This window comes from Nomascus leucogenys, chromosome 3 (assembly GCF_006542625.1).
Source record: "Nomascus leucogenys isolate Asia chromosome 3, Asia_NLE_v1, whole genome shotgun sequence".
Lineage (NCBI taxonomy): Eukaryota > Metazoa > Chordata > Mammalia > Primates > Hylobatidae > Nomascus > Nomascus leucogenys.
In genome coordinates, this window is record NC_044383.1 from 129,710,243 (window position 1) to 129,737,808 (window position 27,566).

At 38.3% G+C, this 27,566-nt stretch overlaps 1 protein-coding gene across 6 annotated transcripts in view; it reads left to right on the forward strand.

The window, feature by feature from the left end:
* The window catches only part of PHACTR2 (phosphatase and actin regulator 2), a 289,977-nt gene that overhangs the window by 124,226 nt on the left and 138,185 nt on the right, over positions 1–27,566 (forward strand). Inside the window, exon 1 of one of the 6 annotated variants that reach the window (XM_030809783.1) lies at positions 15,238–15,482. The exons of 4 other annotated variants lie outside the window; for them this stretch is intronic. In XM_030809783.1, coding sequence (XP_030665643.1) covers positions 15,437–15,482 — 46 coding nt within the window. In that variant the 5' untranslated portion in view covers positions 15,238–15,436. Of the gene's footprint in view, positions 1–15,237; positions 15,483–27,566 lie in introns of those variants that run through there. One more of the 6 variants, XM_030809787.1, reaches the window with a different exon arrangement.

Consider the following 27,566-nt stretch of genomic DNA (forward strand, 5'->3'; position numbering starts at 1 on the left):
TTTCATTCTTTTTTATGGCTGTATAGTATTCCCTGGTGTATTTGTACCGTGTTTTCTCTAGCCAGCCCACCACTAATGAGCACCTAGGTTGATTCCATGTCTCTGCTACTATGAATAGTGCAATGATGAACATACAAGTGCATGTGTCTTTTTGCTGTAGTGATCTATTTCCCTTTGAGTATATACCCAGTAATTGTGTTTCTGGGTCAAATGGTAACTCTGTTTTAAGTTCTTCCAATTACATTTTTCATTCAAAGATGCAGAGCACTCTCTCAACATACTGAGTGAACCCTTGCCCTTCCCATGGATGAATGAAGTACTGAATATCCCAAAGCACTGAATCACTTCTCTTGATTTTAAGATCCTGTTTCATTGGTGCCCTTGTTTTTATCGTTTTGTTTTTTATTCTGTTCTTTTTTTCTTTTTTCTTTTCTTTCCCTTTTTAGCTTTAACATTTAATATTGACCTAATTCATTTGTGTGATTATTTTTCCCTGAATAAATCTTTCTTTGTTTTTTTAAATAAATGCAATTAAAGCTTTAAATATAGCTCTAATTACCACATTAGCTTAATTCTACATGTTTTATAGTGCTTTCATTGTTGTTTAGTTGTAAATATTTTACGTTACAATTGGATTTGCTTGTGTTACTTAGGAGTATGTTTCTTTCAGTTTCTAAAAATGTGTGGGAGGGGCTTTTATTTCTGTTTTTAACTAGGTTTTCTTGTTGATTTTTAATTTAATTACATTATGGTCAGAGATCAGGGATTACTTAATATGAATTATTTAAAATTTATTGAGATTTCTGTTATGATCTAGTGTTGAATCAATGTACAGTTGCCATTTTCTTGAGTACAAGTCTCTACAGATGTTTGCCTATTACATCAAGCTTGCCAATGGGATTGTTTAAATTCATGACCTTAAAAATATTTTGTTTTCATGATCTATTAGGTTTTGATGGTATGTTAAAAATCTCTCCTTATTATTGTGGATCTGTCCATTTATCATTGTAATTCTGTTAGTTTTTGCTTTATATATATATGGTTCTGATGTCAGGGATATATGAGATAATAATTTGAACATCCTGTTAGATTATAATTTTTGTCATTACACCATATAATATGTCCCTCTATGCTATTTGTTATTTTACCTTCAGTTTTAATTTATCTATTATTAATATTGGGATTACAAATTTTCTTTTGGTAAGAATTTGCTGAGTAAATATTTTTCATACTTTTCAGCTTCTGCTGTTTGGGGTGTGTCTTCTAAAAATGACAGATAAAGAGATGTACTACGTTTCTGCTGCTCACAATTTTTTAGTCTTTGTCATTAGATAAGAAAGCTTATTCCTTTCATATTTATTGAGATTACTAATTTGGACTTACATTGACATCTTAATTTGTGTCATCTTTTTAAGCATGCTTTTCTTCAATTTTCTTTCATTTTCTCATTATTTGGATTAGTGAAGCTTTCTTTAATCCTCTTTTTTTTGTTTACTGATTTGGAAGCTTATAGTTATATCTTTCTTATTATTTGAAACAGTTACTTTTTCTAACAAAGTTTAAAATTATTTGGTACATATATCTTTCCCCTGATCAAAATCAGGACTTTAACATACGTTAAAACTTCACTACTTCCTCATTTGCAGAGCCGATACTTTATTAAATTCACCATCATGTCCTCACTTTCTGTGCTCACTGTTGTTTCCTGCATACCACGCTTACCTCTAGGTTCATTTTCTTTCTTTCTTTTTATTTTATTTTATTATTATTATTATTTTTTGAGACACTGTCTTGCTCTGTCACCCAGGCTGGAGTGGTGCAATCTCGGTTCACTGCAACCTCTGCCTCCCTGGTTCTAGTGATTCCCCTGACTCAGCCTCCCAAGTAGCTGGGATTACAGGCACCTGCCACCACACCCGGCTATTTTCTTGTATTTTTAGTAGAGATGGGGTTTCACCATGTTGGCCAAGCTGGTCTCGAACCCCTGACCTCAAGTGATCTGCTCGCCTCGGCCTCCCAAAGTGCTGGGATTACAGGCATGAGCCACCGCACCCGGCCTGGGTTCATTTTCTTTCTTGCTGAGGAATATCCTGTAGATGTTTTCAGTGATTAATTACTTTTAGTGAATGATTGATTTAGTGAATGAGTCTTTACCTGGATATAGAATTCTAAGTTGACAGTTGCTTCTTCAAAACACTAAGAAAAAATAGTTTTTCATTGACTTGGATTTATTATGATTCCTTAAAGTGGCATTTGCCTTTTCTGTCTACTGCTTTCTAAATTTTCTCTACATTTCTGCTGCTCAGTTTCACTAGGATGTGTTTAGGTATACATTGATTTATTCTTTCCCTTGGCGACACATGGGATTGTTTTTATTCTCTTCTTGGAAGTCTAGCAGAAATCTCAAAACTGAACTTCTAATTTTCTATTCCAAATCCACTCCACTCACTGTTGTGCTAGTTTTAAGTAATGGCAATTTGATCTTTTCAATTGCTCAGAAAAACATTTTGAAGTCTTCCTTCCATCTTCTTTTGTCTCCCACACCCCACATTCAATCCATAGGGAATATTGGTTCTGTTTTCAAAATGAGCCCAGAATCCAGATGCATTTCATTACACCCACTGCTACCAACCTGGTCTAAGCCACTATCATTTCTAGTCTGGATTATTCCTGTAGTCTCTCCTGGTCTCTTTGCTTCTAATGTTGTCTCCTCTGTTCTCTACTCAGAAGCCACAGTGATTTTTAAAACAAAAGCCAGATCATGTTATTACTTTGTTCGAAACTGCCATTGCAACCTTATCTCACTCGTAGTAAAAGCCAAAGTCTTTTTTATTATTTTTATTTTTTATTTTATTATACTTTAAGTTCTGGGATACATGTGCAGAATGTGCAGGTTTGTTACATAGGTATATACATGCCATGGTGGTTTGCTGCACCCATAAACCTGTCATCTACATTAGGTATTTCTCCTAATGCTATCCCTCCCCTAGGCCCCCAACCCACCCCCTAACAGGCCCCAGTGTGTGATGTTCCCCTCCCTGTGTCCATTGTATTCTCATTGTTCAACTCCCACTTATGAGTGAGAACATGTGGTGTTTGATTTTCTGTTCCTGTGTGAATTTGCTGAGAATGATGGTTTCCAGCTTCATCCATGTCCCTGCAAAGGACATGAACTCATCCTTTTTTATGGCTGCATAGTATCCCATGGTGTATATGTGCCACATTTTCTTTATCCAGTCTATCATTGATGTACATTTGACTTGGTTGCAAGTCTTTGCTGTTGTGAATAGTGCTGCAATAAACATACGTGTGCATGTGTCTTTATAGTAGCATGATTTCTAATCCTTTGGGTATATACCCAGTAATGGGATTGCTGGGTCAATTGGTATTTCTGGTTCTAGATCCTTGAGGAATCGCCACAGTGTCTTCCACAATGTTTGAACTAATTTACATGCCCAACAACAGTGTTACAGCATTCCTATTTCTCCACATCCTCTCCAGCATCGGTTGTTTCCTGACTTTTTAATGATCGCCATTCTAACTGGCGTGAGATAGTTTCTCATTGTGGTTTTGATTTGCGTTTCTCTAATGACCACTGATGATGAGTTTTCTTTCATATGTTTTTTGGCTGCATAAATGTCTTCTTTTGAGAAGTGTCTGTTCATATCCTTTGCCCACTTTTTGATGGAATTGTTTGTTTTTTTCCTGTAAATTTGTTTAAGATCTTTGTAGATTCTGGATGTTAGCCCTTTGTCAGATGGATAGATTGCAAAAGTTTTCTCCCATTCTGTAGGTTGCCTGTTCACTCTGCTGAGAGTTTCTTTTGCTGTGCAGAAACTCTTTAGTTTAATTAGATCCCATTAGTCAATTTTGGCTTTTGTTGCCATTGCTTTTGGTGTTTTAGTCATGAAGTCTTTGCCCATGCCTATGTCCTGAATGGTATTGCCTAGGTTTTCTTCTAGGGTTTTTATGGTGTTAGGTCTTACATTTAAGTCTTTAATCCATCTTGAGTTAATTTTTGTATAAGGTGTAAGGAAGGGGTCCAGTTTACGTTTTCTGCATATGGCTAGCCAGTTTTCCCAACACCATTTATTAAGTAGGGAATCCTTTCTCCATTGCTTGTTTTTGTAACATTTGTCAAAGATCAGATAGTTGTAGATGTGTGGCATTATTTCTGAGGCCTCTGTTCTGTTCCATTGGTCTATATATCTGTTTTGGTACCAGTACCATGCTGTTTTGGTTACTGTAGCCTTGTAGTATAGTTTGAAGTCAGTTAGTGTGATGCCTCCAGCTTTGCTCTTTTTGCTTAGGATTGTCTTGGCTATACAAGTTCTTTTTTGGTTCCATATGAAATTTAAAGTAGTTTTTTTTAAATTCTTTGAAGGAAGTCAGTGGTAGCTTGATGGGGATAGCATTGAATCTATAAATTACTTTAGACAGTATGGCCATTTTTATGATATTGATTCTTCCTATCCATGAGCATGGAATGTTTTTCCATTTGTTTGTGTCCTCCCTTATTTCCTTGAGCAGTGATTTGCAGTTCTCCTTGAAGAGGTCTTTCACATCCCTTGTAAGTTGGATTCCTAGGTATTTTATTCTCTTTGTAGCAATTGTGAATGGGAGTTCACTCATGATTTGGCTCTCTGTTTGTCTGTTTTTGATGTATAGGAATGGGCTTGTGATTTTTGCACATTGATTTTATATCCTGAGACTTTGCTGAAGTTGCTTATCAGCTTAAGGAGATTTTGGGCTGAGACGATGGGGTTTTCTAAATATACAATCAAATCATGTCATCTGCAAACAGAGACCATATGACTTCCTGTCTTCCTATTTGAATACGCTTTATTTCTTTATCTTACCTGATTGCCCTGGCCAGAACTTCCAATACAATGTTGAATAGGAGTGGTGAGAGAGGGCATCCTTGTCTTGTGCTGGTTTTCAAAGGGAATGCTTCCAGCTTTTGCCTATTCAGTATGTTATTGGCTGTGGGTTTATCGTAAATAGCTCTTATTATTTTGAGATACGTTCCATCAATACCTAGTTTGTTTAGCATTTTTAGCATGAAGGGATGTTTTGTCAAAGGCCTTTTCTGCATCTATTGAGATAATCATGTGGTTTTTGTCATTGGTTCTGTTTATGTGATGGATTACATTTGTTCATTTGCGTATGTTGAACCAGCCTTGCATCCCATGGATGCAGCTGACTTGATCGTGGTGGATAAGATTTTTGATGTGTTGCTGAATTCGTTTTGCCAGTATTTATTGAGGATTTTCGCATCTATGTTCATCAGGGATATTGGCCTGAAATTTTCTTTTTTCGTTGTGTCTCTGCCAGGTTTTGGTATCAAGATGATGCTGGCCTCATAAAATGAGTTAGGGAGGAGTCCCTCTTTTTCTATTGTTTGGAATAGTTTCATAAGGAATGGTACCAGCTCCTCTCTGTACCTCTGGTAGAATTCGGCTCTGAATCTGTCTGGTACTGGGCTTTTTTTTGGTTGGTAGGCTATTAATTACTGCCTCAATTTCAGAACTTGTTATTGGTCTATTCAGCGATTTGACTTCTTCCAGGTTTAGTCTTGGGAGGATGTATGTGTATAGGAATTTATCTATTTCTTCCAGATTTTCTAGTTTATTTGGATAGAGGTGTTTATAGTATTCTCTGATAGTAGTTCGTATTTCTGTGGGATCAGTGGTGATATCCCCTTTATCATTTTTTATTGTGTCTATTTGATTCTTCTCTCTTTTCTTCTTTATTAGTCTGGTTGTGGTCTATTCTGTTAATCTTTTCGAAAAACCAGCTCCTGGATTCATTTATTTTTTGAAGGGTTTTTCGTTTCTCTTTCTCCTTCAGTTCTGCTCTGATCTTAGTTATTTCTTGTTTTCCGCTAGCTTTTGAATTTGTTTGCTCTTGCTTCTCTAGTTCTTTTAATTGTGATGTTAGGGTGTCGACTTTAGGTCTTTCCTGCTTTCTCCTGTAGGCATTTAGTGCTATAAATTTCCCTCTACACACTGTTTTAGCTGTGTCCCAGAGATTCTGGTGTGTTGTGTCTTTTTTCTCATTGGTTTCAAATAACTTATTTATTTCTGCCTTAATTTCGTTATTTACCCAGTAGTCATTCAGGAGCAGGTTGTTCAGTTTCCATGTAGTTGTGCGGTTTTTAGTAAGTTTCTTAATCCTGAGTTCTAATTTGATTGCACTGTGTTTTGAGAGACAGTTTGTTGTGATTTCTGTTCTTTTACATTTGCTGAGGAGTGTTTTACTCCCAATTATGTGGTCAATTTTAGAATAGGTGCAATGTGGTGCTGAGAAGAATGTATATTCTGCTCATTTGGGGTGTAGAGTTCTGTAGATGTCTATTAGGTCTGCTTTGTCCAGAGCTGAGGTCAAGTCGTGAATATTCTGTCTCGTTGATATTCTGTCTCGTTGATATTCTGTCTCGTTGATCTGTCCAATATTGACAGTGGAGTGTTAAAGTCTCCCATTATTATTGCATGGGAGTCTAAGTCTCTTTGTAGGTCTCTAAGAACTTGATTTATAAATCAGGGTGCTCCTGTATTTTGTGCATATATATTTAGGATAGTTAATTCTTCTTGTTGCATTGATCCCTTTACCATTATGTAATGGCCTTCTTTGTCTCTTTTGATCTTTGTTGGTTTAAAGTCTGTTTTATCAGAGACTAGGATTGCAACCCCTGCTTTTTTTTTTTTCTTTCTCTCCATTTGCTTGGTAAATATTCCTCCATCCCTTTATTTTGAGTCTATGTGTGTCTTTGCACACCGATGAGTCTTGGCTCTTTATCCAGTTTGCCAATCTGTGTCTTTTAATTGGGGCATTTAGCCTGTTTACATTTAAGGTTAATATTGTTATGTGTGAATTTGATCCTGTCATTACAATGCTATCTAGTTATTTTGCCTGTTAGTTTATGCAGTTTGTTCATAGTGTCAATGGTCTTTACAATGTGGTATGTTTTTGCAGTGGCTGGTACCAGTTTTTCCTTTCCATATTTAGTGCTTCCTTCAGGAACTCTTGTAAGACATCTGGTAGTGCTTTTCTCAGCATTTGCTTGTATGTAAAGGATTTTATTTCTCCTTTGCTTATGAAGCTTAGTTTGGTTGGATATGAAATTCTGGGTTGAAAATTCTTTTAAGAATGTTGAATGTTGGCCCCCACTCTCCTCTGGCTTGTAGGGTTTATGCAGAGAGATCCGCTGTTAGTCTGATGGGCTTCTTTTTGTGGGTAACTCAACCTTTCTCTCTGGCTGCCCTTAACATTTTTACTTCATTTCAACCTTAGTGAATCTGACAATTATGTGTCTTGGGGTTGCTCTTCTCGAGGAGTATCTTTGTGGTGTTCTCTGTATTTCCTGAATTTGAATGTTGGCGTGTCTTGTTAGGTTGGGGAAATTCCCCTGGATAATATCCTGAAGAGTGTTTTCCAACTTGGTTTCACTCTCCCCGTCACTTTCAGGTACACCAATCAAACATAGGCTTGGTCTTTTCACATAGTCCCATATTTCTTGGAGGCTTTATTCATTCCCTTTCATTCTTTTTTCTCTAATCTTGGTCTTCACGCTTTATTTCATTATGTTGATTTTCAATCTCTGATATCCTTTCTTTTGCCTGATCAATTTGGCTATTGATTCTTGTGTATCTTCATGAAGTTCTTGTGCCATGGTTTTCAGCTCCATCAGGTCATTTATGTTCATCTCTAAACTGTGATTCTAGTTAGCAATTCCTCTAAATTTTTCCAGGTTCTTAGCTTCCTTGCATTGGGTTAGAACATGCTCCTTTAGCTCAGAGGAGTTTATTACCCACCTTTTGAAGCCTACTTCTGTCAATTCATCAAACTCATTCTCCATCCATTTTTGTTCCCTTGCTGGTGAGGTGTTGTGATTCACTGGAGGAGAAGAAGGCCAAGCAAGGTCTTGTTTTTTTTTTAAATGGAGTCTCACTCTGTAGCCCAGGCTGGAGTACAGTGGTGCGATCTCGGCTCACTGCAACCTCCACCTCCCAGTTCCAGGTTCAAGCAATTCTCCTGCCTCAGCTTCCTGAGTGGCTGGGATTACAGGAATACCCCACCATGCCCAGCTAATTTTTGTATTTTTAGTAGAGATGGGGTTCCATCACGTTGGCCAGACTGGTCTTGAACTCTTGACATCGTGATCCGCCTGCCTTGGCCTCCCAAAGTGCTGTGATTACAGGTCTGAGCCACTGCACCTGACCCAAATTCTTTATAGTTAACTGCAAGGTCCTACATGGTTATAATCTCCTTCTCCTCATCTTTACCTCTCTTATTCTATATACTCCAACCACACCATTTCCCCTGGGTTCCTCAAACACATGCCATACTCCTGTCTTTATATTAACTGGTCTTTCTTCTTGGAACACCTCTCCCCCAGAAAGCCATATGATTAACTCCATTACCTCCTTTGTGTTTTTGCTTAAACATTATCTTCTCAGTGAGGACTGCTGTGAACACCACATGCCAGTCCAATCTCTCTTACTCTTCTGTATTTCATAGCACTTTTCATCTTCTAAATGATTATAAAGTTTACTGATTTATTATGTTTACTGCTTATTTTCTGTCATTCTATTAGAATGTAAGCTCTGTGAGTGCAGGTGTTTCTGTATTTTGTATAATTCTATCTCCTAAGTACCTAGAACAGAGACTGGTAAAAAGGAGATGCATAATAAATATTTGTTGAGTGGTGAACCAATCAATGAGTTATTATTAATATAGAACTAGCATATATGTAACAAAATATAGACCCAAAGTCTTTTCATAGAGCAGGAATACAGTGAAATACATTTACATCCCAAATGCCCATTAACTGGTAAATAGATAAATAAACTTTTGTATAGCCATACAATGGAAGGCAACCTAGACCAAAAAGGAACAAAATACAGATACACAGAGCAACATGGATGAATATCAAAAACATTAGATGAAACAAGCCAGATAAAAGAAACCTGTTATAATATTATTCCATTTGTAAGAAATGTTAGATAAATCAAAAGTATGGACATGAAAAGCAGGTTGGCAGTTCCCCAATGCCAAGGGTGGTACAGGGATGTGAAACAGGAATTAACTGCAAAAGGACGTGATGGAGTACCTTAGGGTTCTCAAAGTTTTCTGACACTTGAGTGTGCTGTTGATTGACTATATGTTTATTAAAACTTATTGAACTGTTTGCTTTAAATGGGTACATTTTAGGGTCCATAACTTATTCTTCAAAAAGCTGCAAGCAAGCCTGGGCAATGTAGTGAGACCCTATCTCTAAAAAAAAAAATATACAAATAATTAGCTGGGCATGGTGGCAGGCACCCATAGTCCCAGCTACTCGGGAGGCTGAGGTGGGAGGATTGCTTGAGCCCAGGGGTTCAAGGCTACAGTGAGCAATGATTATACCACTGCACTCCAGCCTGGGCCACAGAGCAAGACCCTGTCTCAAAAACAAAAAACAAAAAACAAACAAAAAAAGCTGCAAGCAATAAACAAACAAATACAATTAATTCTGACCACATACTATTAGAATTTAATCTTTCTTTAATTCAGGAAGCACTTCACAATCTTGGGGCACCTTCAGAATGAATGAGCACCTCTGTATGGCAAAAATGTGGATTTAGTAATTTGCTAAAGTTCAGAGCCTTCTCTGTACCAACCTACTGAGCATCCCTAGCATTTGGAGGAACAAACTTCTTTTTTATTTTTATTTTTATTTATTTCTTTCTTTTTGAGAGGGAGTCTCACTCTGTTGCCCAGGCTGGAATGCAATGGCGAGATCTCGGCTCATTGCAACCTCCGCCTCCCGGGTTCAAGCGAGTCTCCTGCGTCAGCCTCCCAAGTAGCTGAGATTACAGGAGTGCACCACCACACCTGGCTAATTTTTGTATTTTTAGTAGAGACAGGGTTTCACCATGTTGGCCAGGCTGGTCTCGAGCTCCTGACCTCAGGTGATCCACCCACCTCGGCCTCCCAAAGTGCTGGGATTACAGGCATGAGTCACCACTTCCAGCTGGAGGAACAAACTTCTGTTCCTCCACTGTTAGGATCATGTATTTGTAGGCTGCAACACCCACCCTCCACCGTACCCATACTATGAACTCCGCCACAGGAGAGTCCATACCTCACTTATCCTTATGCCCATGTGCTAGACGTACCACGCACGTGGGAGGTCCTCAGTCAACTCTAGTTGAATGAGTAGATGATTATTTCAGAGTGGCATACAAAAGAAAGTTTATAGTCACCGACAGACTTGATATTCTCTTGCTATGGAGTCAACATTCTATATTATTACCAAAATTTTACATGTATTCTCAGATTTTTTTTGTCCATACTTGGAAGTTATCATTAAGGAGATAACATAAATGCTTATTTTTAATTCATCATCTATGTGTTGAGTACCCTCTATTTGCCAGGCAAATTTTGTTGGTTTCTAGGGATGGATGTGATGGTTAACAAAACAAAGATTTGGGCCTTACTGGAAGCAATTATTCTGTGTAAATTTGGCAGTCATATAAAAGATGTCTTTAAGGACTGTTCTCTTTAGATTTTGGTCAATAAATGAAAGATTATTCATTTTATAGCAGTTTTTAGAGTTTTAATACTATGGATGAGTACTTTGTTTTGCTTATGAAATGAAGTAGAGCAAAATTACAGACGCTTTTCCTCCCAGGGTAGGGGGAATGTCTTTGGAAAAGGAAATTCCAGCACCACCCCTTGAGGTCTTTATTTTCCAGCATAAATCTTCCAACTGCAGGGCTCACTCACTAAGCAAGCACACGTGAGCCACACCCCGCCTCTGCAGAGACTCACGCAGGGGTGAGGCAGAGGCAAGGTATTTTGTTAATCCTTTTAGCTTGAGCAAGCAGAAGAAGGAAAACTCAGGAAATAAATCACATGAAAATATGAGAACAATAGGAAAGAAAAGCCTGTCTTTCAGGTTTGTTTCCTGTTCTAATACTTGTGGAATGTGGTCTTCTACTGATGCTTAATATAACTAGAATATGCAAAGTTGTAATTCTTTCCTTAACAAAAGTTTTCCTTTGTCTGTTAGCATTATCCTGTTAAAACCAGCATCTCTCAGAATTGTTAAAATCTAAGATATGGTAGCCATTTAGTTGCAACTTTACCATAGAGTAACATTTTACAAAGTAAACATTGGTTACATATACAGAGTTTTCACTGAGTTTGTAATATCTAGTAAAGCTCCCATTTGCTTTTTATATTTTTCTAAGTAAGCTGACTCTTACATAATGTAGCCACGTTTTGAAGACATACAAAGTTTTTAAAAACCAGAAGATCTTCTAGTAAAAACTACCCGAATAGTTAAAACAACTTTTGCATATCGTTTTTGGTATACTATTAGGAAAACAGCTAAGTTTTCATTCATTTCCTTCCCATTAAGAAAGAATTTTTCTATGGCTACAATTCCCATTAGCCAAGGAAATGTCACTAATTCACAGGATGTTTATGGACAAATCCAGAAATAAGGATGTAAATTAATGTAATCTTCATCTGCTTGTATATGGCCACTACCAACCACTGCTGCCTCCCAGGTCACTGCTGTTCTGATCAACCATCTCATCTCTTGGGACTCTGCCCACCCCTTCCCTCCCACCATAATTCCTCCACCCCTAACATCTGGTGTCTCAAAATGAATCCTCACACAGCTGGCAGCATCTGGACAAGGCAGAGACCTCCAGGATTAGTACTCATGGCATTTGTGTTCTGAGGAAGGTTCCCTTTTCTTCCTACTCCATGCTAGATTTGGCTGCCTAGAAAAATCTGGCAGTAACCTAAGTTATAGGATTTGGTAGTGATGACTGTAGTAATTGTAAACCGTCTTCTCTAAAGGCACGAAGTTGTATCTCTGCCATTTGGACTTTGACCTAGAAAAGAACTTTCTCACAAATGGTCCAGATTGCCAATGTTTAGGCTTACGTCCGCTTTAACTTTTACCTAATAGATATAATGGCTTCCATCCAGGAGGAGTGCAGTGGTCACTTTGGGTACCCCAGGTGGGTGAGTCTAAGACTTCCCACATCAGACAAGCCAGTGTTGCAGGGTAGAATGCTTGAAAACCTAATAAGTACAACTTTTTGTCATAAAGGTACACTGGCTTTCAGAGGGCGAAATTCTGTCTCACTAATTCACTTACTTTAATTTCTTTCTGGAAATAAATGAATAAATCACAGTAGTTCTTTCAGAGCTTGAAAAATATTTAGAGTGTTCCATGGAAAAAATCAGTAGATGCCATTAGTCTATATTTTTAGGATGGCTAAATAGAAGCTATTCCTCAAACTCAGCCATGGTATGATATGATGCGGCGTTATTATAACAGAGAAAAGTAGTGGTGTGCTGAAGGCAGTTCACACAGGCTAGTGGGCCAAATTGTTACATTTCAAGGAATTTTGCAAGCTGTTTGATATCAGTTTTGCTAGCTGGTTGAAGGCCTGTAGAATAGGTTATTATTGTAGGAGTATTTACATCACAGTAAACAAAGCGGTCTGAGGCCCCCTCCTGCCTCCTCACCCCCAGCCCAAACTAGTTAAGCATTTACCAGGATATCACTGAATATGAGATTGGTTTAGAAATAGAGAGCAAAGAGGCCGGGCGCGGTGGCTCACGCTTGTAATCCCAGCACTTTGGGAGGCCGAGGCGGGCGGATCACGAAGTCAGGAGATCGAGACCACGGTGAAACCCTGTCTCTACTAAAAATACAAAAAATTAGCCGGGCATGGTGGCGGGCGCCTGTAGTCCCAGCTACTCGGAGAGGCTGAGGCAGGAGAATGGCGTGAACCCGGGAGGCGGAGCTTGCAGTGAGCCGAGATTGCGCCACTGCACTCCAGCCTGGGCGACAGAGCGAGACTCCGTCTCAAAAAAAAAAAAAAAAAGAAAAGAAATAGCAAAGAGTGGGACCAAAGGGATAAATGCTGAAGAATTATAAATAGATAGCTTCCTCAGAGTTAGGTATTGGGACTAATCTTGTTTAGCATTTTAATAAATTCCCTAGAGAGAGGTAGTATACAGAGAAATGTCCATACCTTTCAGATGACATTTAATGTTTCCAGAGTTAAACTATAAACCCATGGGATTAACACCCAGAACTCTTAGTAAAACTGTGTGAGTTCTAATAAGGCAAGAGTAAGGCAATTTGGGGAAAAATTATCTTAAAATTCTCTTGTTAAATGATAATTTCTAACCTTTGCGTTACAACCTAGAAATGAAATTTAGAGATTTCTGTAGACGTTTTCTATATTCATTAGTATAACTTGTTAGCTGTGATAAAAAGGCCACTTAAATGCCAAGCCCCATCAGAAGCTCTAGAAACCAAGAACAGGAACTGTCCCACTCTTAGAAAGAAACTTTAGTGCACACTTCCTGCAGTTTTGGTTGACATGCTTCAAGGATAATGTAATGGAACTGGAAGAGTTTCAGAGAAAATTGCATAACCTGGTTGGGGTATTATAGGAATCCCAGATGAGGCCGAAGATTATATTGACTAGCAAATCATGAAAGGTCTTGAATAAGGTAAATATAGCTGTATTAAGCAATTCCTGAAAAACTGGAACCAGAGTGCACCTCCTTAATCTTTGAAATAAGAATTTATAGAATAGAAATATACTGTTGTTTCTCAAGGAAAAGAAGAAATGATAGCAACCTCAAAGTTTGACTTTTATCAGTATTTAAAAATTATTATAGTTACATATTTTGAATGTGCAAAATTTACTGTATATTTCCTCTGATCGGTGACCTCCCTTTATCAGAAAGACGCTGTCAAAAAGAAGAGTGAAACATTCTCCCTCTTCACTTACCTTTAACCACTTTTGTTTGTTTGTTTTTTTCTTACGGCAACTCAAAGCAAAGAGCTGGAGGAGCCAGCCATTATAATTGCTTACTCTTATCGCTTAGCTCCCCAGGTGGGATGTGTTTCCAAAACACATTTTTATATTTATAAGGAAATGTAGTTAGGATTAATTTTATTGTCCTAATTAGAACTCACATTTTAGTTAAATCCTCAATTTCATTACAAAAAAAAAAATCAGTGTTTCTTAAGAGTGAATTAGGCAAAGGGAAGAAGACAATGGATCACACTTTTCTAGGGAAAAGATCTTCCTCACAGTGGTGGGTGGGCTATTTGGGTGTAAAAAAAAAATAGGGCAACTTAATTAACCATGACAAAACAGACAAGTAAGTGTCTTTCAAAAAAATCAAACAAGGCTCTGCACGATCTTAATAATAAAAATTTTAGAAAAAAATGATTTTCATGTTAGTTCAGAGTTGATTGTCTAGGATAAATTAAAAAATGAAAGCTGTGGTAAATGACCTAAATATATTGCACTTTCTGATATTTTTTACTTTTTAATGAAATATATGCCTTCAGCAAAGTGCACACATCATTACAGACATCTCAATGAATTTTCGTAAAATGAACACATCCAGTAACCACCATCCAATCTAATGCACCATATATAGATGTTCCATATACTGTATATATATATATACACACATTATATATATAGCATGTAGATTACTTATACTAATTAATCATTAATTGTAAATATGAAGAATATTTATTTGTATTCATATTTTTAAGATGATATTATAGAAGGGTTTAATTCACCTTTCAAGTTTGTTATAGTTTTTTTCCCCTTTTGTGTATTTTAATCACTTTATTTCACAGTAATTCTTTTGAAATAAAGGAGAGGTCAGCACTCGAGTTTTAGGTGGGAGACAGCAAAGAGTATATTTTGTTGATCTCGCACGTAGACCTATCATTTAGATTTGTTGTCAAGCCTGATTGAGGCCATTAATGCTGTTTTTAAAAAATTATATTTGTTAAAAGGAACATAATTTTTAAAACGAGAAAAAAAAATGGGCATAGGACATGAGAGTGCCACAATACTGCGAATAGAATGTAAGGAAGGAAATAACTTTTAAGAAACAAATTTTGTTAAATTAAGTACCGTGACTAAATACTTTAATTCCTTTTCTTGTAGCCCGTAAGGATCATTTGACTTTGAACCTTTTAAGTCAAAGAGGAGTAGCCTGAAAGCCTGAACTCTCTACCACCCTGAGGGGGTGCGGGTGCGGCGGGGCCAGCTGGGGACTTCCCCCACCCCCTGCTCCTGCGCCCTCCCCCCGCTTCCCCCTCCTCCCCTCTCTATCGCCCTCACCCCCCTTCTTCCCCCTTGACCCCTGACCCCAGCTAATCTGCATAGAGGAATGACAGGCATCCGCTGGGCAGGATCCGCCGCGCCGGCTGCGGCCGGCCGGGCTGGGAGACCCGCGCGGGGTAGAAGGTGAGGGGACCCGGCGGGCCGCTCGGCACAGGCCGGGACATGAACGCTGGGAAGTCTGGCTGGGAGCGGACCCATGATCCAAGGACCAAAGGAGCCGCGTGAGCGCTGGACCTGGCCCTGCGACCCCAGTCATGGGCCAGACCTCGGTGTCCACGCTGTCCCCGCAGCCCGGCAGCGGTGAGTCCGGGGCGCACGCGATGCGCTCCAGCCGCGCGGGCGCGGGGCTGGCGGCGGGGCCCCGGGGCAGGCAGGGCTAGTCGTCTGGTCGGGTTCCGCTCGGACCCGCCAAGTCCCTCGGAGAAACCCCAGAGGTAGCGCTCGCCAAACTCTTTGTCGTGAAAGAGGAATGCCTTTTGGGATCCAGCCGATTTTACCTTAAAGGCACAGGCTCCATTTTTCTGTGCGCGATGCCTCGCTGTGGTTTTTTATCCAAATTATTTCGGAGCCAGAAACTTACGGGAAACGCCATTTGCGTATTACTGTGTTTTTAAAAACGCGAAACTTAGAGAGCAAGAGAAACATGCCAACAGGTTTTTCTGTATTTACGCTTGGCTTCCGAACAGACTAGGACTGAATGCTTTCAAGCTTGTCAACTGATTTATGGTTTGTTATTCGGAGTAGAAGCGCTGATCGCCTTATCCTGGCAGACGCTGAATACTTAATAACTAGCCCCGAAATGCGTAATTGTTTCAAATGAGACTTGTTTTGTTTATAGTAGATACAGCAGCTATAACATTTAGGGAAACATATCTCATGAACTTAGTTCTCCAGGACTAAAGTTAGTTTTATGGAAACGTGTGTAACTTGTCTGAGTTCTAATGCTCTGTTTTAAAAGTTTCTCTTTTCCATTTTCTTAAACAAAAAGAGGGAAGGAAGGTACGTCTGGCATTTCCCCAACAGTGTAGGGATAAAAAAAAAGACCTGTTAAGTGGTGTTACTTGTGATTGGATAAGGAAATAAATTTAAAAGGTACTATTTTGATATTTTTCCATCAACGATTAAAAATAAATAAAACTCAAAGGGACCATTTATGTTGCTCATTGACATATTTGATACACTTTTTAAATTGTGCAAACATCAACAGGATCTTGCTGAAAGGAAATGACAGGGTACAGAGGAAGGTTTTTTAATCTGCCTCAGGATGTCCAGCTAGATAGCATTCTGTCATTCCAACCCCCCACCCCACTTTATACCCAGTGGATTTCTTCAGGTAGCACAGCTTCACTCCCTGAGATACCACTGGCTTTGCTGAGGTTTCTGTAATACCACAGAAGACCCTTCTGCAAAGAAGAGACATCAGAATCAGAATATGCCTTCTTTACCATTAATGACATGGCTACAGCTCTGAAATCAAAGACTTCATGTTGACAGCTTTTTGAGAGATTTTTGCGGGGAGGGGTTGAGTAGGATTTTAAATTTAGTAAACTATTTTGTGCAAATAAGAAATAAGACTTGGTTTCCTTTGTCTTACCTTAAAGTGGTGTGAGACTTCTTTTCACTTCAAGGAAGGGTTATATTTTTAAATTTGTGCACCGGCAAAAATAGAATTAAATCAGTACTCCAATACAAGAGTATACAGAAAGTATTGTCCTGAATTTAGTGATTTTATCACAAAATATTTATTCGAGTGAATATTAGAAAAGCAAATTTTGCCTTAATAAAAATCAAGGAATATTATATAAACGATGTCTAAGAAACAAATAAAATCCTAAAGTGAGACTCCCTACATCTTACTCAGTACAGCAAAAAAACCCGGATTGCTATAATTCCAAATAAAATGACTGATTATAATGAGAAACTGTAATCTACTTAAGTAAAAAGTGTTTTAAGCAAAAAGTTATGCTTGATCATAAAAGATAATTCAGAGAAATATCTCACGGAATGGTGTTATACTTAAATTGCAGGTCCTCGATTTTGTGGATTAAAAGTTTGTATGAATTGAAATGACCAATCCATACATCATAAATACAGGGTTTTTTATTTTTCAGTTAAGGAATGACAGTGGTTATGACTTAAGTTGTGGTATTGTAAAAGAACAGTTTTCTCGTGATATCCAGTATCTCTAAATCCATTAGAGCTACCCCGTTTCCCTGAAGGTTTGCCATCAGATTCTAAATGAAAACCAAAAAAAAAAAAAAAAATTAAATTAAATAACGTTTGCTGAGTTTTATATTCATGTCTGTATTTTTCTGAGTCTGAGACTGTCAAACTCTCTACTATTGCAGGTATTTTGTTCCCTCCTTGTTAACTGTTTAACTCTGGCTTTACAGATGGTGCGAAGATCCTTGTTCTGTTTGATCTTAGCCATTGACTAGTTGTTTAAGTCTGGAGCAGCTGCTTAGGATTACAGTATTACAGATGATTCTCATCTTAAATGCTTAGTGGGCGAAAATCTGTTTAAGTCAAAGGAATCAATAGCACAGAGTTTAATTATTCATACTTATCGCTCAATTTGGCCTTTTGTAAAAATCTTCGTTATAGGCTAGAAGTTAGCTTGCTTTTCCCCGTTTTGACTTTTGGCTCTGTAGAGCTGTTCGGTTTAGGTTGCGCCTAATTCTCTGGGTTCTAGGAAGAACATTAATAATTTTTTCTGAAAAGATGCAGTTAGATCCATTATTTTAAAAAAACAGCTGTACTGATGTATAATTCACATACTATAAAATTCACCCATGGAAAGTGTACAGTTCATTGTTTTTCAGTGTGTTCACAGTGTTGTGTGACCCTCAATCTCTATTCCCACCCTATTCAACCAGTGGGCTCTACCTTAATTAAACACTAATCAACTTTTCTGTCTCTATAGATTTGCTTATTGAGAACATTTAATGTCAATGGAATCATAATGTGTCATTTTGTGACTGGCTTCTTTCAGTTAGCATAATGTTTTCAAGAGTCATCCCATGTTGTAGCATGTATCAGTTGTTCATTTCTTTTTATTGCCAAATAATATTCTACTGTATGAATATGCCACATTTTATTTATCCATTTATCAGTTGATGGACAGTTGGGTTATTTCTGCTTTGGGCTATTTATGAATAATGCTGCTCTGAACTTAATGTACAAGTTGTTGTAAAGATATGTTTTCATTTCTCAGGTATATATTTAGTAGTGGAATTGCTGGATTATATGGTAGGTAGTTCTATGTTTAACCTTTTATGGTGTTGCCAAACAGTTTCCAAAGAAGTTAGACCATTTTACATTCCCACCAGCACTGTATGAAAGTTACAACTTCTCCACATCCTTACCAACATTTGTTACTGTCTTTTTGATTATAGCCATCTTAGTAGGTGTGAAGTTATATCTCATGGTTTTGATTTCCTTTTCCCTAATTACTACTGACCTTGAGCATCTTTTCACGTGCTTATTGGCCGTTTGTATGTCTTCTTTGGAAAAAATGTCTTCAGATCCTTTGCCTAATTTTAGTTGGATAATTTGACTTCTGTTGGAGTTTTAGTTCTTTGTATGCTAGATCCGAATCCCTTGTGAGATACATGACTTGCAAATATTTTCTGCCATTCTCTGGGTTGTCTTTTCATCTTGATAGTGTGATTTGCAGCTCAGATTTTTAAAGTTTTGATGATGAGCAGACAATTTTTTCTTTTGTTGTTTGTGTTTTCGGTATCACATCTGAGAACTACAGCCTAACCAAGGCAAGAAGATTTACACCTGTGTTTTCTTCCAAGCGTTTTATAATTTTGGCTGTTACATTTAGGTCAGTAATACATTTTGAGTTAATTTTTATGTATGGCGTGATGTAGGGTTTCATTCTTTTACGTATGAATATCCAGTTGTTCCAGCAACATTTGTTGAAACGACCGTTCTTTCCCCATTGAATGGTGTTCCGCCGTTGTCAAAAATTTATTGACTGTACACGTAAGGGTTTACTTCTGGACTCTCAATTCTACTCCATTGTCTCTTCTTATGCCAGTTACCACAATGTCTAGATTAATGTAGCTTTGTAGTAAATTTTGAAACCTAGAAGTATGAGTTTTTCAACTTTGTTCCTTTAAAAGTTTTTATTGATTATTCTGGTTCCCTTACATTTTCATATGAATTTTGCAATCAACCTGTCAGTTTCTGCAAAAAAGCCAATTAGAGTTTTGATAGCAATGGTATTGAACCTGTAGATCAATTTGGGTAGTATTGCCATCTTAACAATATGAAGTCTTCTAATCCATGAACATAGATGTCTTTCCATTTCTTTATATCTTCTTTCTTTTCACCATGTTTTGTAGTTTTCAGTGTAGTGCAGTGGTGCGATCACGGCTTATTCACTGCAGCCTCAACCTTCTGGGCTCAAGCGATCCTCCAACCTCAGCCTCCTGAGTAGCTGGGACCACTGGTGCCCACCACCATGTCCGGCTACTTTGTATTGTTGGTAGAGATGGGGTTTTCTGTGTTGCCCAGGCTGGTCTCAAACTCCAGAGCTCAAGAGATCCACCCACCTGGGCCTTCCTATATTGCAGGGATTATAGGCATGAGCCACTGTGCCTGGCCTGAACTCATTTTTTAGTCCTAGTAGTTTTTCAGTGGATTCCTTATGATTTTCTATATACATGATCATACTATATACAAGATCTATTTACATGTACAAAGAAACAACATTTTAATTCCTCCTTTTAGAGTTGAATGCCTTTTATTTTTTTCTTATTTAATAGTTCTGGCTAGAACCTTTGGTCCAATGTTAAGTAGAAGCGGCAGTTGTGAGCATTTTTGTCTTGTTCCTGATCTAACAAAAAAAAGTTTGATTTTTTTTTTTGTTTATTTGTTTGTTTTTACCATTAACTGTGCTATTAGCTATGGGTTTCTTCATAGGTTCCCTTTGTCAAAAAGTTCTCTTCTATTCCTACTTTGTCAGTGTTTTTATCAGGAAAGATTGTTCAATTTTGTAAAAGGTTTTTCCTGCCTCTATTGAGGTGATCATATGGTTTTTGTCCTTTATCCTATTCATTTGTCATGTTACATTAATTGATTTTTGGTTGTTAAACCAACCTTGCATTCCTAGGATAAATCCCACGTGGGTAACGTGTATAATCCTTTTTATATGTTGCTGGGTTAGGTTTACAAGCATTTTACTGAGAATTGGATCCATTATTTCTAAGTACAGGCTAAAATGATATGCGCCTAAATAGGATGGTTTCGGTACCCTCTGGCATCATGCCCTAGGAGGATTGAGACTTCTAGTATTTCATTGCGAAGTGTAGAGCATGGTAGATTGGATACAATACATTTTTTTTTATTATACTTTAGGTTTTAGGGTACATGTGCACAATGTGCAGGTTTGTTACATATGTATCCATGTGCCATGTTGGTTTGCTGCACCCATTAACTCGTCATTTAGCATTAGGTATATCTCCTAATGCTGTCCCTCCCCCCTCCCCTCTACAATATATTTTTGATGAATATATGAATGAGTCAACAAATAGTCTCAATAAGCAGCCTGACTGCTTTAAGCCAATGATTATATGAATGAGAGGTATGTATTATTTATATTATTTTTTTAGTCCAAGAATTACATTACTCTGGCTTTATTGTCTGAAGGGTGGTATCTGAATCTAGTAATTATTTTTTCTAGTTTTTTCCAACCCCACCCCATTTTCACGGTGCCACAGACCAGCACTTGGCTGCTTCTCCTCAATCCTTGGGTTGAAATGACAGACAATGCCACTGTCCCCATTTTTAGGAGACAAGAGAACAAGTAAATAAAGTGTGCAGGATCACACCTATGTTGTGATAGAACCTGTATTTATCTGTGTCTCTGGGTTTCCAAGTTTTGTTCAGGGCCCTGTATTTGTCTTGTCCAGAATATTTATCCATTTCCTTGTAAACCAGGCACAGGAAGAGGTCCTAAAGGCAAAAGCTGACGCAGTTTGTTTTCTTTATTGTATAATATATACATGGTAGGAAGTCAAACATTACAAGATAGTTTGGGATAAAAATGAATTTACTCCCTCCCAGAATCCTCCAGTCCCACTTTTCATCTGTAACCCAGCATGAACATTTTTTTCATTCCACACAGTTTTCATTCATAGATATATCTTTATCAGCAGTCAAACAAGACATACTATACTTACTGCTCTATACTTTGAATTTTTTGTGTAATATAACTTGAAAATATTTCCATCTTGTTCTCTTTAATTCTATAAATGGACACTATTATAGTATGTGGATATATCAAAACTTCCTTTAAAAGAATCCTGTTGTGTTCTTTGCATATGTATATGCTCTTATGAACAATAATGAAATGAACATCCATATCTATGACCTCTCTCTGCACTCCAGGCTCAAATATGCAACTCCCTATTTGACAGGTCTGCTTGAAAACTTGCTGGGCATCCCAGAGGTAACATGGATCTAATGGAAGGTTTGATTTTGTCCTCCAAGCCAGTTCTTTCCTTGACTTTCTACCTTTCACCAAATGATACCCCAACCACTCACTTATTCTAGCCCAAGATCTAGGAGTTATTCTTAGGTTTTCCTTTCCCCCTCCACATGGATCCATCAGCAGCTCTTGTCCTTTTTTCTTCCCAAATATATCTCAAGTCCATGCTCTTCCGTCTGTCCCTCCTGCCACTATCCGAGCTCTGAGGCCATCCATTACATGGACAACTGCAAACTACATGTCCAAATGACATATTAGCAGTAGAGTTGCTAGGTCAAAAGATTTGTATGTTTTATTTTGATAGACTTTGCTACATTATTCTCAAAGAGGCTTTCTCAGTGTTACCTGCTTATTATATGAGAATTTCTGTTTCTGTGCTCTGTCACCACCACTGCATATCAGGGTCACTCTTAGCCCATAGCTTTGTGAGAATTAGAAGTCACTTCCTCTGGATGAGGCAGCTAGCTCCATGGCACAGACTTAACAAGTGGAACTTTAGCAGGAATTTAGTTCCCACTCATTCTCTTACCTATGTGTCCTTCTGCAGTCAACACTCTACACAACTGTACATGACCACAATGCTGTGCATAAATAATTTTTTAGACTCTTTGTAAATCCATATGTAAAAAATGACATCTTATTTTGATTATGAGTGATGTAGGACATTTATATTTCTTTCTCTTTGAATTGCCTATTTATAGACTTCCCTTATTTTTATGGTTTCTTACAAATTTGTATATTCAGGAGATTAACCTAATGTCTATCATATATTTTAACATTAAAAAATTTTTTCTTGTACCTTGTTTGTTTTTAGTACTTTTTTATAGAAAACTTTAAATTTTAAGTCAAATTGATTAGTCGTTTTCTTTCTTACAGACGAGGGCTATTTCAAAAATGCTTTCCTCTGCTATTTTTCTCATGTTTTGAATATTTGATCTCTGTAATTTATTCTGGCTTAAGATGAATAGATTTAATAATATAAAAATTTTAAACTTTTACATGGCCAAAAAAATTAACATCAGAAAATTGAAAAGGAAAATCATAAAGTTGAAATATTTAATTATATATGAAAAATAATAGTTAATATCATTAATGTAGTAAGACCTCTTAAAAGTCAGTCACAAAAAGATAAGCAACCACATAGGAAAACAAGTAAACAACATGAACAGGCACTTTCCAAAATATCTAATAGTTACAATTGTGAACTCACTATGGGCCAGGAACTACTCTAAGTGCTTTACTTGAATTAACTTTTAAATACTTATGATGTTCATCCGGGGTAACTAATATTAATATCCCCATTTTATAAATGAGGAAACCAAAGTACAAGAGCTAAGTAATTTGCCCGTGTTACTTGACCAAAGAAGAACATAAGTGATCACTTGGTAAATGAAATAAGGTTTAAGCAATTAAATGAAAAAAAAAAAAAAAAAAAAAAGGGATGCAACTGATCACCTATGAGTTTAGCAAAGATTAAAATGAGTAATTCCCAAAAGACGGTTGTTTTGTGGTAATTTAAATTGGTACAACTTATCAGAAAAGCAGTTTGGCAATTAAAGTCATAAAATGTGCACTTAGGCCGGGTGTGGTGGCTCACGCCTGTAATCCCAGCACTTTGGGAAGCCAAGGCAGGTGGATCACCTGGGGTCAGGAGTTTGAGACTAGTCTGAACAAAATGGTGAAACCCCATCTCTGTTAAAAATATAGAAATTAGCCAGGCGTGGTGGCGGGCGCCTGTAATCTCAGCTACTTGAGAGGCTGAGACAGGAGAATTGCTTGAACTCGGGAGGCAGAGGTTGTAGTGAGCCAAGATTGCACCACTGCACTCCAGCCTGGGCGACAGAGTGAGATTCTGTCTCAAAAAAAAAAAAAAAAATGCACTTAGACTACACTTAGACCCAGTAGTTCTGCTTATAGAAGTATATTGTAAAAGAAATAATTAATTGCTCATAAAAACAATTTTTACAAAAGCCAAAAATTGGAATTAATAGTCAAACATCAAGAGACTTGTTGAATTGATTGAGATACAGACATGATAGAATAAGCCATTTAAAAATGATGTAAAAATATTTTTAAAAGGTGATTTTTATGATAAATAACATCAACATGTGAAAAGGCAGGTTGTGAAGTAATACGATTCCATTTTTAAAATATGTAAAGAAAAATTTATATGTACACACACATAGAGGAGAGGAACTTCATTCTTTTTTTTTTTTTGAGATGGAGTCTCGCTCTTTCACCTAGGCTGGAGTGCAGTGGCACGATCTCCGCTCGCTGCAACCTCCACCTTCCGGTTTCAAGTGATTCTCCTGCCTCAGCCTCCCGGGTAGCTGGAATTACAGGCGTGAGCCATCATGCCCAGCTAATTTTTGTATTTTAATAGAGATGAGATTTCATCATGTTGGCCAGGCTCGTCTCGAACTCCTGACCTCGTGATCCACCTGCCTCGGCCTCCCAAAGTGCTGGGATTACAGGCGTGAGCCACTGTGCCTGCCCAGGAACTTCATTCTTGAAGAGTTAGTGTGACAGTCATGGCTTTCCCCTGCTTTGGATGTGATCAAACCCAAGGTTTCCATATCCACTGTCCACCTGGACCTCGACCGTAATTAAAGTCATGAGCTGACCTGCAACTGTACTAGCTTTTCTCCAGCTGCGTGGATTCTGAGCTTTAAGCTCAGTGGCTGGTTTTCAGCTACTTTTTTTTCCTTTGTCAGTGATGAAAATGAAAACGTTGGTCCCAATATAGCCACCTTCTTTTTAGGTTTAATTGTTTTTTTAGTCTGTTCGGTAATAATGTGAATGTCACTTACTTTGAGAGAAAGAATGTGAGCAAAATTTCAACATCACCTACTTCTCTTTGGTCCATAGCTCATCAGATTTGGTCAGTGAGTAATATCCCAAATATTTTAATTTTATTTTTAGCAATCTGAAATAGAAAATAATAAATTTATTTTATTTTTAGCAGTCTGAAAGCATAATGACTAATAAGCAAGTCACACGTCACCTCTTGCCTTCTTAATGCAGTGGGGAAGGAAATAAGAATTGTAAGAATTGGTCTTACAATTAAGCCTATTTAATTTGAATAGAGGGAAAATTCCAACATCTTTTCTTTGGGGACTTTACTGTAGCAGGTTAACTGCTAGTCTGTATTCTTGGGAGAAGATATTAATATTTAGTGAAGACTCAACTGATGCAAAGGTGATATTAAGGATAGAAATAGTCTTAAGAAAATAAACACTTCTTGTTTCCTCCCCACAAAAGCAGGGGAACAAAAACCAAAACTACAGAAATGCAGAAAGGAATGGGCAAATCACATTACTTGCTAAAAGGTCAGTCTAACCATTATCGTTTATATTTCTAAACCATCCCTCCATTTATTTTCATTTCAAGGGGCTGGATGTTTTTATTCACATCAACCTTCTGGCAAGTAAAACACTGCAGCCCTTAACACTAAGGAAATTTGGCTGCCAAGGAAGGACTGAAGTGCTATTTTGCTTAAGAATATCCTGGAAAGCTGTGCTGGTATGTGCTTGGCAGGTATAGTCCTACAAATCAGCCTGTTTTATGAGGGGATATTAAGAAGGAGAAGAGGGGCACCTTCATGCAGCAAACGTTCCTAAATTAAAGTTATTATGTGTAAGGTGTTCTGCTAAGCAAGGTGGGAAGTTTCAAAGATAAATCCTACACAGACCCTGCCCACAAAGCATCCAGTCTAGAAGATGCTTAGTGAAAATGTGCAGAAATGAGACTGGAAGGGAAGGGATACCTAGAGAATTGCAGGGCTAGATCAGGAGGCAAAACACAGAATGGAGACAAGAATTCAGGCTCTGAAAAGAAAAGGGGTGGAAGGCAATAGTGAAAGCCACAGGCAATGGGAAACACTGAAGCTTTTTTTTTTTTTTTTTAAATCAAACCAGAGAAATGATTATTGCTTTGCCTCCGGAGATGAGTTGGCCTGCTGCATGCAGTATAGATTTCATGGAGAGAGACTGAAAGTGGGACCAAGAAGTAGGCTGGAATAATCCAGCAAAGTGAAGTGGATGCCTGATCTGGGGTGAGGGGTGGGTAGAGAAATGGGAATAGGGTCTCACCCAACTCTCAACTCCCAGTTACCCAGTTTGTGTCTGCAACTCTGACCTCTCTCTGCACTCCAGGCTCAAATGTGCAACTCCCTATTCGACAGGTCTGCTTGAAAACTTGCTGGGCATCCCAGAGGTAACAGAAATCTATACAGAAAGTTTGATTTTGTCCTCCAAGCCAGTTCTTCCCTTGACTTTCTACATTTCACCAAATGATACCCCAACTGCTCACTTATTCTAGCCCAAGATCCAGGAGTTATTCTTAGGTTTTCCTTTCCCCCTCCACATGGATCCATCAGCAGGTCTTGTTCTTTTCTCTTCCCAAATATATCTCAAGTCCATGCTCTTCCGTCTGTCCCTACTGCCACTATCCAAGCTCTGGGGCCATCCATTACATGGACAACTGCAGTAGATTCCAGCTGCTCTCCTGCTTCTGTTCCCACCCTTCTGCAATTCATTTTCCACAGAACAGCTAAAGTAATTTCTGAAAGCATAAATCATGTCACTCACTCACTCAAAACCTTCCTGTCCTCCCACTGACTTGGAATGAAATCCAGATTGCATAGTATGGCCCTCGAGGCTCTACATGAGCCTATATGATCCCTGCCCACCTCTCTGACCTCATCTTCCATCACTTTGCTCTGGTCCCCTCACTGCTTTTTTCAGTCCTCAAACAAGCCTGGCTCAGTCCTACCCATGGACCTTGGCCGTTGCTGCTCCCTGTTTGAGACACTCTTCCCTTCACTCTTCGCAAAGCTGACTCCTTGTTTCGGCTGCATCCTTGCGCTTCATAGAGACCTTCCTTGCCTACCCCTCTCCAGAATAACCCACCCAGGCCCCACTCACAGCTCTCTGTGCCTTCATTGCACTTAGCACTCAGATGATCTTGTTTGTTTTATTCATTGTCTCTCTTTGCTAGAACATAAACTCCATGATCTAAAAGACGTTATCTGTCTTGTTCACCAATGTCTCTTCTTATTCCTAGGTATATGCCTGACACCAAAACTATTTGTCAAATAAATGAGTAGCTCTGTTTGGCCAGGTCATGTATTAGTAGAGTAGTAGGAACTGAGTAGAAAGTTCAGGGGCATCTAAGAAATGTGGAGTTGTTTAAACTGATTCTTTAATTCTCCAGTCTCTAAATAGCATGCTCTTTGCTACCTATTGATTGATTTTTCAGCATGACACATTATCTACTGAGCTCACAGTATGGAAACCGAACACATAGTTCTCTTTTTTACCCTGCCCCAACCTCTGCCTCTCCCCATTTCAAAATCATACATTTCCTATTATTTCCTGTTCTCCCATTTTCTCATCTTCTCAACAGTCTTTTTTTTTTTTTTTTTTTTTTTTTTTGAGATGGACTCTCGCTTTGTTTCCCAGGCTGGAGTGCAGTGGCCTGATTTCAGCTCACTGCAACCCCCGGCTCCTGGGTTCAAGTGATTCTCCTGCCTCAGCCTCCCAAGTAGCTGGGATTACAGGCACCCGCCACCACGCCCGGCTAATTTTTGTATTTTTAGTAGCGACAGGGTTTCGCCAGGCTGGCCTTGCAGTCTGGTCTTGAACTTCTGACCTCAGGTGATACACCCACCTCAGCTCCCAAAGTGCTGGGATTACCTATGTGAGCCACTGCGCCCAGCCCCAACATTCTTATATTGTGTTTTTGATTATATCAGTCATCCGTATAACAGCAGAAATGCCAATGATAGCTAAGGCTTGTGGTAAACCACGATTTCTTTTTCTCTCCTGCATACCTTTTGTTTTTCCTACTGGTGTTTTTGTTAGCTTGCTAAGTGTCCTACA